We start from the raw sequence: 11,413 nt of genomic DNA, 5'->3' as shown, positions 1-11,413 counted from the left end.
CCAGAGCAGGGTTACTCATTTTGTTTTTAGCTGCAGCATTCAGAAGCTGTTGGAGATCCCAGAAGGGTTCGAAGTTTGAATACATGATCCCCAGCTGCTTTTCTCTCTGAGATGTTTGTTGATGTTGATTTTTCCTGGATCAAAAAACTGCTTGTAAGAATCTGTATTTGAATTGATCTTTGTGCCACGCAGTGTATACCAAGAAGGTAAGGTATCTATTGTTTGTGTAAGTGTACCAACATATAAGCTCTCCCAAAATTTTCTTTGATTGTATTTTAACTAAAGCATTTGAATAGATTATACTTGGCTTAATGTTGAGTGCTTTGACCAGTCACAACATATCTGGAAAATACACTTCACATCTCTCTTTCAAATAAGGAATGGTTTGGCTCTAAGTGGCCTTCTTAAAATATTTTGCGGGGATCTGGTCTGGTCCACAATATTTGTAGCCGAGGGGTTTCTGACTGATTCCTGTTGTTGAAACGTTAGTGGAGTTGCTGGGGATGGTTTGCTGGGGCTTGTGCTGTGAGCTGCCTCAGACATTTAGGGAGACCGGAGGATTTGGTGACCCAACTTTGGATGGAGCATGGGGACTATGGTAACAGCATCTGGGTGTGTAACATGAACACCAAATGGAGCAGAGGCTGCAGACAGGAAAAGATCTGAAACCACGGAGTGAGTGTGTGTAGGGAAAGGGATCTGCTGTATCAACCCCGGGTTTTCCAGGAACAGCTTCCCAAGCCACACTTAACCCAGGAGCAGAGTGTGAGGGGATCTGGACTGAACAAGGAGCTGGTCACAGAGCGGTGTCACCTTCTTCAACATGACCTGCAGCTTCACGCCAGGGGGAAGACGGTGCTGCCGGTGGCTATTAGGGTCACAGTTTCATTCAGCTTCTGTGATCCGAAACTTTCCAGGTCGGAGTCAGTGACATGTCCATCATCTCCCAGTATCTCAACATCAATGTCACCATTCAGTGATGGAGGATGTATATGGTGGATGAGGTCAATACATTGCTTCTCCCTCAGCGGGAAGCTGCCAGGTGTATCCTTATTTTCCCAGTATAGTGGGATTCCTGAAGGTGTACATGGAATCTGCAGAGCAGCCATTACATGGGGAGAGGTAGAGGAACTGAAGGAGCTCTCACTCGATTAATGTTACAGTGTGTCCATGCACAATACATTATGTTGGTGAATACTCCTGTCCTGAAAGCAGCCATAGCTCCTTCATTCAGAAGCAGGCAGCCATTCCCATCTTCTACGGGTCTCCTTGTAGAAAGGAATGAATATATCTTGGATAAAGGCCGTCCACTTGATACACGTTTCAAAACACCATCCCCACCACCAACCAACCACAACAAAATATTCTATGTGAACGGAGAGCAATGTGGTCACTTGGAATGTCAAGGAGCAGATAATCAGGGATGGAGCACATCTCCCATGTCTGAACGGGTCTGAGTGAACCCCCCAGTACACAGTATCATTAAACCCTGTAATCCCTCTCCATTTCAGTAACATACTGCCTTCCATTATTCCTGTAAATGAAATTATGTTATATTATGTTGTATTGCTCCTTCCAAATTATTATCCATTGCCTTGAACTTTCTGTATCTATTTGCAGACACTCCACCCTCTCTTGATAATTTAATCTCTTGTTTATCCAAGCGACATCACCAAACTCAGTATCTGGATATCTGTTCCAACCTCCTGATCATTGATGTAGATTGTAAATAGTTGAGGTACCCGCACTGGTCACTGTGTGACTCCACTGGTGACGTTCTGACAAACTGATTAAGACTGACTTATCCAGAGAGCCTGCTTCCTGTTTGATAGACAGTCCTCCCTCTATACTGTGTAACACGGTCAAAAGGCTGAGTGTGGACGAGGAGCATCAGTCAGGAATCCAACCCCTCGAACCAGCTCCGCCATTGAATACAATCATGCTTGATGTTATCGCGGCCTCTGTTCCACTTTCCTGCTATCTCTCCATCCTTAGACACCTTATTTGCAGGAATCAGTTGAGGGAACTATCTCTGAGCTCCTTCCAACATAACAATGCACTTTCTTCATTGAGTAGAAAAATTCTTTACACACTACTCCAATGTGATCTCACTAAGATCCTGTACAGAGGCAGCAGAAACATTACCAGGCTGCTGAAAGGTTCCCGTCCAGTTTAGAGCAGTCTCAGCTCTCTAGGGTAATACACAGCATTGTTTAAAATCATTGTCCTTTTCTACTCTACATGCATAACTCTAGAGAAAATCTCACAATAATGCTTGAGAAGAGCATGAATAACGTGGCGAGATGACCTCTAACATTAATTTTATTTAGAATCTGACCATTGGGGAGGTGCCAGAGTGCTGGAGAACGATTAATACAATTCCACTTCACAGTAATCATGATTTGGAGATGCCGGTGTTGGACTGGGGTGTCCACAGTTAAAAATCACACAACGCCAGGTTATAGTCCAACAGGTTTAATTGGAAGCACATTAGCTTTCAGAGAACCGCACCTTCTTCAGGTGATTGTGGGGGACAAAATTGTAAGGCACAGTATTTATAGCAAAAAATTACAGTATGATGTAACTGAAACTACACATTGAAAATTACCTTGATTGTCTGTTGAGTCTTTCATCTGTTCGAATACCATGATAGTTTAGCTTCTTCCGTGTGTAAATCAAAAAACCTTTTATTTTAAGTTGCATTCTCAGGTTAACTGTAACAAGTGGGTTAGTTACACAATATGTCGAAGGTGTTAGCGCCCTGTGTTCTCTGTCCATGCCATGATTTTAGATCGATTCTAACCTAAAAAGTCAGATAACAGAGTTTTACTGTTTTTGAGTAAAGTACAATGTAACTCTGCAAGTACAAATTCACCCCACAAAATGTATGTGCGCATATGGGTCTTTGTGTCTGTCTGTGTGTATGTCTGTCTGGCTTGGGGGTTGTAAGTGTGAGTGAGAGTGTACATGTGTGTGTAGTGATTGCAGAGTGTCTTAATTCAGTGAGGGGGTGCATGTGTGAGTGTGGTAGTGTGTCTGGGGTGGGGGTTTGCGAGTGTCTGTGAGAGAGAGGGTATATGTGCCTGCATGAGTGTAGAGTGGTCTCAGTCTCTGAGAGGATGCATGTGTGAGTATGGGAGTGTGTGTGTCTGTAAGGGTGTGCGCGAGTGTCTGTGTGCATGTCTGTGTATATGTGTGTCCGTGTGTATGTGTGTATATAGGAGTGACTGTGTGTGTGTGTGTGTGTGTGTGTGTGTGTGTGTAAGTGTGTCTGTGTGTGTATATAGTGCACTGGTGGTCGCCTGTAGTATGACATGAACCCAAGGGCCCGGTTGAGGCCCTCCCTATGGGTACCAAACTTAGCTATCAGCCCCCGTTTGGCCACTTTTCGCTGTTGCCTGTCCTGAAGTCTGCCTTTTGATTAGGTTACTTACAGTGTGGAAACAGGCCCTTCGGCCCAACAAGTCCACACCGACCCGCCGAAGCGCAACCCACCCATACCCCTACATATACCCCTTACCTAACACTACGGGCAATTTAGCATGGCCGATTCACCTGACCCGCACATCTTTGGACTGTGGGAGGAAACCGGAGCACCCGGAGGAAACCCACACAGACACGGAGAGAATGTGCAAACTCCACACAGTCAGTCGCCTGAGGCGGGAATTGAACCCAGGTCCCTGGCGCTGTGAGGCAGCAGTGGTAACCACTGTGCCCACCGTGCCTTGGAGGATAATCAGCCGAAGGTCCGAGGTCGAATGTCCTGTACCGCAGAAGTGTCCCGAACTGGGAGGCAACACTTCTGTCTGTTGATTGTTGTGTGGTGCCCATTCATCTGTTGCTGTAGCCTTTGCTCGGTTTCCCCAGTGTACCATGCCTCCAGGCGCCCTTGCCTGCAACGTATAAGATAGACAATGTTGGCTGAGTCACATGAGTACCTGCCACGTACATGGTGGGAGGTGTCCTCACATGTAATGGTAATACCCATGTCCACATTCTGACACGTCTTGCAGCGCCTACCGTGACAGGGTTGTATGGCGCTGTCCTGAAAGCTGGGCAGCTTGCTATAAACATATAATCTGTTTGAGGTTTGGTGGTTGTTTAAAGGCAAGCAGTGGAGGTGTGGGGAAGGTCTTGGCGAGGTGCTCATCTCCGTTGATAATGTGTTGCAGGTCACGAAGAACATGGCATCATTTTTCAGCTCCTGGGAAGTACTGAACAACGAAGTTGTCCCAGCAAGGTACCGTAATAACTTCCTTCGGAGATAGACACGTGCTCCCTATAACAAAGTGACAAAAACTGAACACAATACTCGAAGTGCGGCCTTACCAAAGTCCTGTATAACTGCAACATAAATTCCCAACTTCCATACTCAATATCCTGCCTGATGAAGGCCATTGTGCCAAATGCCTTCTTCACTGCCCTGTCTACATGTGACTCCACTCTCAGTGAACCGTGCACCTGAACACCAAGGTCTCTCTGCCCACTACACCCCTTAAGGCCCTCCCATTCACCATGAAACTCCTACCTTGAGTTGAGTTTCCAAGACATCACATATCTATATTAAATTCCATTTGCCATTTCTCGGCCCACTTCCCCACCTGATTAAGGTCCTGCTGCAATTTCTGATAAACTTACTCACTGATCATGCTCCCACTTATTTTAGTGCCATCTGTAAACTTACAAATCATACCTTGTATATTCTCAACCAACTCATAGATAACAAACAGCAATGGACCCAGCCTCCAGTCTGACAAGCATCCTTCCACTAAACCCTCTGCTTCCTACCGTCAAGCCAACTGTGTATCCAATTGGTCAGTTCCACAACATTCCACGTGATGGAACTCTCCAGAGCAGCCTGCCATGTGGAACCTTATCAAAGGCCTTACTGATATCCATAGAGACTATGGTTACCGCTCGGCCCTCATCAACCTGCTTGGTCACTTCCTCAGCGAACTCGAACAAATTTGGGAAGCATGATCTCCCACTCACAAGTCTATGCTGACTGCTCTGAATCAAACCCTGTGTAAGTAATGGGTGCAGTCAATGGTATGCTGTCCTTCATTGTAAGATGATTCAAGTACATAAGTAATGCCATCTTCCTGCTGTTGTAGGGCCTTGCTGAGACTGTGGTTGGGACACTCCCTACGGATTTGATCTCCTTTGTAAGGAATGATCTCCTTACCACAGACATGCGTGATGGTATCACGAGGATAGAGTGAAGAAGCTGAGTGTTTAATCAGTAGAGCTGTGAGAGAAGAAGAAATGGTGACGCTGAAACACGAGGAGTGGCAGTGATCACTTATTTCCAAAAGAGATATTGACAGGGAGAGACATTCCAGACTTTACCCAGGATTGATTGGTTTGATTTATTGTCATGTGTACCTCAGTACAGGAAAACGCTTTAGTTATGAGCAGTGGAGGAAGATCACAGTAAACATGGCCAGGCAGGTCATAGGGTGGAAATAGACTTGGACAGAGTAAGGCATAACGGTTACATTGAACAGCACGTGCACTAGACAAGATCAACATGAACACGATCAGCATTATTTGAACTTAGAGAGTCCATTTATCAGTCTAACGTGACTTTCCTAATAGTTTATATGCCTAAATTAACTCTCCCCACGTTATTGTGCAGTCGGCGTGTAAACCCGTACTGAACGTCAGGTTGTTCACAATCCCCAACAGCAGCCACAATACTTGCCATCTGAAACAGGTAGCCATTCCCATCCACTTCCACCCTACATAGAGAACACCAGGCTGGCTTCTCGGAGATGGAAGGTGCCTTCTTGTGACCTCACACAAGACATATGGCTTTCCTCCTCACCAGTAGAAAACGCCGTTAAAGTCCCACGTGTGTATCATGACAGACGGAGCTACGAGGAACAACGTGGAGCAGTCTGTCTGTGCAGCCTCTGATCCACTTGTTCATCATGTTAGAGCATCAGTTAGGAGACAGCGAGGCTTGTTGATGCTGAAGATCAGAGTAGACCGTAGTTTGGTGGAAAAGCACAGCAGGAGAATCGACGTTTCGGGCATAAGCCATTCATCAGGAATCAGCATCAATTAGCTCATTCTGTCCCTGTGTAAGTGCATTGAGGTGGGAATGGCCTCCTACTGTTCCTGTGTAAGTGACTCAAGGGACTGACTGGCTTCTTCCTCGTCCGATTGGACAGGGCCAAGGGCCTGATTGGGTTACCCCTGGTTCCTGTATAACAGCTCGATGTGCTGACTAGTGTGATGATGCTGTTATTTTGTTCTGGTTTCTTTAACGAGAGAGATTGAATGACCGTTCCCAAGCTGGCTAGTTAGGGCCACTTGAGTGAACAACTAGTGAGGCCTTAGGTTTATTTTAATGCAGATGGAATGGGTATGGTCAGCTCTCACAGATTAGGATTTCTGGGTTTTGGTTTCTCAGTACCATCAGAAATTATTGGGGTCTCCACCGAGTTGAAAACTTTAGTGAATGTCTCCTGGCAGCTACTCTGTATGGATTTTCTCTTGGTGCTGTTTTTAAATCCTGAATTGGAGAAATATTTGTGTCATTCAGTGTCTGAATATTCCTTTTTTCCGAGGGCTGTGTTCATGTGATTTCCAGTATAAGAACAGTTCATTCGTATTAGTTCCTAGATCTATTATTCTGTTAACTCGTCCAATATAATTACATTATTCTAAATTCTTCTTTCTTTGGTTTTATTTCATCTATCGTGTTTAAGTAAATGGTGTTATGCTTCACACCGAGTTGTTTGACCACTCACATTGCATCTGGAACAGACACTTCACATTTTCTTTAAAATAAAAAACATTAGAGTCTAGGCTACCGTCTTCAAATATTGTCGAGGGGCTCTGGTGTGGCCCATCACACTAGAATCCTTCTCTTCCTGAGTAATATGTTGGAGGCACCGAATGGGCTGTCCCTGTTCTTCTCCAATAGTGTCAATGGGCTGAACGACTTCCTCATATTCCTGTGAAACCAGTGTAAGGTGCGGAATGAACTCTTATTTTACTGTGGCAATGTGCAGTGTCAGACAGTCCTTTATATGAATGTTATGGACTCTTTAAAGGCACAAGCCTCAATGGAGTCCATGTCTTGCTGCACATGGACACAGTCCAGTTCAGGAGCTGACGGGGGCATCAAATTATTCTGAACATTGTGGAATCCTCAGTGACCATCCCCACTTCGGATCTTATGGTGGGGAGGGTGGGGGCGGGGAGACATTGATGAAGCAGCTGAAGATGTTTGTGAAGAGGAAGCTACCCTGAGGATCTCCCACAGAGGTGACCCAGGACTGAGATGATGAACATCTTCCTTTGTGCCATGTTTGACTCCAAACACTGGAGAGTTTTCTCTGATTCCCATTAAGTTCAGATTTGTTAAGCTCCTTGATGTCAACAGAAGCCTTGATATCAGGGCCAGTCATTTTTACCTGACCCCTTGTGTCAACCTCTATTGGTCATATCAATAAGCCATGGTATAGGAGCAGCAAGGGTTTTCTTCAAACAGGTGGCGTTGAATGTCAGGATTTCTCTTCTCAAGAGTGTTCGGGAGCCAGATGACTGAAAGTATTTGAAGAGGAGGTAGATGGATATTGACCTGTCAGAGAGTTGAGGGCGATGAGGAATTGGGTATGAAAGAGGATTTGAGACCAAGAGCAGATCAGTCTTGATCTTAGTGAAGGGCAAGGCAGGCTTGGGGAGTGAATGACCTGCCCCTGTGTCTGATGTTCTCACATTCTGTTATTGGAAAGTTAGTGGGTGATATTTTCATGAATGTTCTGTTATTGAATGTTGCCGTCAGGGAGACCAGAGGATTTTGTGAGCCATCGCTGGGTGAGGTATGGGGGCTGCATTCATAGTGAATTTGGGTCTAAAACATGACCAACAAATGGAGCACAAGTCGCAGAGAGGCGAAGCTCTGTAAAGAGAGATGAGGGGCCTCTTTCATACCTATCATGGGTTTTACAATTACATTTCTCAAATCACCTCAAAGTGTGTGGGACAGTCTTGAAGGGCCGAATGATCTCCTCTGTTTCTGTGCACCAGGTTATAGAAGTAAGTAGCCTCTAAATGCTCCTGCCTAACAGGTTTAATGGGCTGAATGGAACACAGGAACACGGGATTGAGGGACAGGAGTGAATCATTAGACACTTTGAGCCTTCTCCACCAGGCGCTAAGATTGTGGCTGATCAGGTTGGGGTCTCAGCCCCACTTTCCTGTCTGTGTCCCATTATCCATGACTCAGTTCTCTGTCAATTATTTCACTAATGCAACTGTCAATCAATGTGAACATAGAGGCATGATAGACTTCCAGTGAAGAGGATTCGGATTTGAACGGATGGATATGTAGCCTGTGCACAGTACATCATGGTGGTGAGGTGGATGGGGGTGGGGGGTGAAAGGTGATGGACAGATCAAGAGTTCCCCGGAACGTTCTGTCCCTGACATTCTATAACTGGCATTCCCCGGAACGTTCTGTCCCTGACGTTGTTTGTTTGTGAACGGCCGGACGTCAGTGAATTGAACAAACGATAAGATCCTGAGGGAAGAGATCCCGTTCCAGGGAGAAGGAGACACTGTTCCGAAGGCCCCTCAGGCAGTTAAAGGGGGGAATACGTTTTCCCTGCGTTTACATTTCTCCACGACACAGGATCGACCACAGTTTAGACCAAAATACAGAAATTCCCAAACTCCGTTTGTCTTCGGGAAACTGGGGGAGAATCCTTCAGGACAGCAACGTTCCCACCCTCCGTATTAGGAACTGGGAAGGAGTGACCTGTGTCTGCTCTCGAGTGATCGAGTGTGTGGGAATGTTCTAGAAACCATCTGTCCTTATGGATGTGTCTCTGTGTGTTTAGGGAGGGAGGGTTTCTTGTGGGTTATGTCACATTTTTGTCAGTAATTCCGACCTTCCCATTTGTTATTCCAGCTCCAATTATTTTAATAAATCCCTGAATACAGGGACACATTTGAAAATCTCACTGGGTCCCCGATCAAACGGGTCCCTTTGCCTCCAGGCTGATGGATAATGGGTTTGTTTTCCTTCCTCACAGTTAACGTAGTGACCATCTACGTCCTGCTTTATAAAGATTGTGGATTGTCTCCATGTGTCAGACGTTACCTGGGAGCCATGGCAGCGGCGGATCTCCTGGTCATTATCCTCGACCTGATCCTGAGACACATTCCCATTGTTTATCAGGAACAGTTTTATTTCCTGAGGTACTCCGTCCCGGTGTGTAATATCCATGCCGTCCTGCTTTATGCAGCCACTGACTGCTCTGTCTGGTTCACCGTCACTTTCACCTTTGATCGGTTTGTGGCCATTTGTTGCCAGAAGCTGAAAAGTAAATATTGCAGTGAGAAAACGGCGGCTGTGGTTCTGGGAGCAGTGACTGTGCTGAGCTGTTTAAAGAACATTTCCTGGTATTTTATGCTCATGGCTCGGTATGGGCTGTGGAACGCCCCCTGGTTTTGTGAGGTAACACTCGCTGTTTATTACTCCATTGTCTGGGTCACAATCGAGTTCCTCCACCACATTCTAACCCCGGGTGTCCCATTTCTCCTGATTCTGCTGCTCAATGTTCTCACCGTCAGACACATTTTAGTGACCAGCAGAGCCCGCAGGAGACTCCGCGCTCACACCAATGGGGACGCTCAGGCTGACACTGAAATGAGAAACCGAAAAAAATCCATCATTTTACTGTTTGTGATCTCAGCCAATTTCATCCTGTTATGGTCAACGTTAATGCTGTATTCTATATGGAGACGGATGTGGCAGATTGTGAATACCCCTCTGTATCTCCATCTCTTTGTGCGGGAATTGGGCTTCATGCTGCAGCTCCTCAGTTGCTGCACAAACACTGCAATTTATGCCGTGACCCAGACTAAGTTCAGGCAGCAGCTGAAGAATGTGCTGAACTATCCCTTCACCCAAATCCATCCATCAATCAAATTCCCTCATTAATGAATCTATCCGGGATTTTCTCATTTCAGTTCAGTGTTTCAGCGATGGAGCAGCCTGTCTCTATGGTGACAGACTGAGGGTAGCGCTGGTTTGTCCATCCTTATCCCGCAGTTGGGGGTTGGGGGCACAGTGTTACAGGGAAACATTTCAATGTTTCTTACATCTCAGGGCCCAGTGAGAAAAGGCACCATCCCACTGACTGCATCCATCACTTCTATTTGTAAACAATAAAACCGTTGATTAAAGCGTGCCGAGCAGCAGAGTGACCGATGTTGTTGTGTGTCTTTGTGTTGGAGAAGCTGAGCTGGAGAGAGATAAACTGAGTCCCAAGTCCGGGTCCTCAGGGAAGGGAAGCGCCCTGAGATCAGGAGCTGGGTTTAGCTCCCCGTGTCCCCTCCATTGCAAAATGGCCTCCCCATTTTCTCTCCCCTACTCTTTCTCATCACTTCTCTCCACCCTCTCTCTTTCTGCACATTCACTCTATCTCACCACTCTCCCTTTCACTCCCTCTCTCTCACAAACACACCCCAACCCTCGTTTCTCTACCTGCCTCCACTCTTCCCTCTCCCCCTCACCCTCACTCTGCCGTATCTGTCTCCCTCCCGCAATTCCGTCTCTACCCCATTTTCCCCTCCTCCTACCTCCGACATCTCTCTCTGCTCTCACACCCACCTCCCCACCATCCCAGTCTCTGGTTCAGAGGGAGAGGAAAGGATCAGGGAGACAGAGTGTCAGAGAGAGAGGGAAGGAGGTCGAGCAGGGAGAGAGATCCAGTCAAAGAGAAACAGAGATTGGTGGGGAAGAGAGATACCGAGGGAGAGGGCACGGGCGTGAGAGAAGGTGGACAGAGAGAAGGAGCGGGGAGAGAAAGAGGGGAACAAGAGAGAGAGAGGGTGAGGGAAAGAGAGAGATACTGAGAGATAGAGACGAGAGATGTGAGGAAGGGGGCGAGAGGAAAAGGAGGCAAGACTTAGAGAGAGAGAGGGACAAGGAGAGAGAAAAGGGACGGCAGAGATGGGGAGGCGAGAGCGAGAAGAGGAGAGAGGGAAGAGAGAGAATGAGGGGAGAGAGAGACAGGAGTGAGAAATAGAGGGAGGGGCAAAAAAGAGCGGGATGGCAAGAGAGATAGAGAAGGCAAGAGAGAGAGGGGCAAGAGAGATTGTGAGACAGTGTGAGTGAGAGAGTGAGTGAGAGAGAGGGCGAGAGAGAGAAAGAGTGAGTGAAAGAGAGGAGGGCAAGTGAGAGAAGGAGGGGCAAGGAGAGAGGTTTGAGAGAAAGAAGGAGCGAGAGAGGGATGTGGTAAGAGAGTGAGAAAGAGAGATGGGCAAGAGTGATTGGGGGCGATGAGAGGGAGAGGGAGCAAAAGAGACAGAAGGAGCAAGAGAGAGGGAAACAGGGTTCGAGAGAGAAAGGAAGGCAAAAGAGAGATAGAGGGGATGAGAGAGAAGGGTC

General features: G+C 46.7%; 1 protein-coding gene across 2 annotated transcripts; it reads right to left on the bottom strand.

Annotated features, from left to right (window-relative positions):
- Positions 1-3,038: 3,038 nt before the first annotated feature.
- On the bottom strand, positions 3,039-9,330 carry LOC132814206 (uncharacterized). 2 transcript variants are annotated; one of them, XM_060823425.1, is made up of 2 exons: positions 9,119-9,330; positions 3,039-4,279 (listed from the first exon to the last, which is right to left on the bottom strand). In XM_060823425.1, exons 1-2 carry the CDS (start codon positions 9,242-9,244, stop codon positions 3,737-3,739), a joined length of 669 nt encoding a protein of 222 aa, XP_060679408.1. In that variant the 5' UTR covers positions 9,245-9,330; the 3' UTR covers positions 3,039-3,736. The 2 variants fall into 2 exon arrangements, with proteins under 2 accessions (XP_060679408.1, XP_060679409.1); XM_060823426.1 differs by lacking the exon at positions 3,039-4,279 and adding an exon at positions 5,227-6,965.
- Positions 9,331-11,413: the final 2,083 nt, after the last annotated feature.

This window comes from Hemiscyllium ocellatum, unplaced genomic scaffold (assembly GCF_020745735.1).
Source record: "Hemiscyllium ocellatum isolate sHemOce1 unplaced genomic scaffold, sHemOce1.pat.X.cur. scaffold_737_pat_ctg1, whole genome shotgun sequence".
NCBI classification, from domain to species: domain Eukaryota; kingdom Metazoa; phylum Chordata; class Chondrichthyes; order Orectolobiformes; family Hemiscylliidae; genus Hemiscyllium; species Hemiscyllium ocellatum.
Note: the sequence above shows the minus strand (reverse complement) of the source record. Positions and strands in the feature narration are given on the sequence as shown.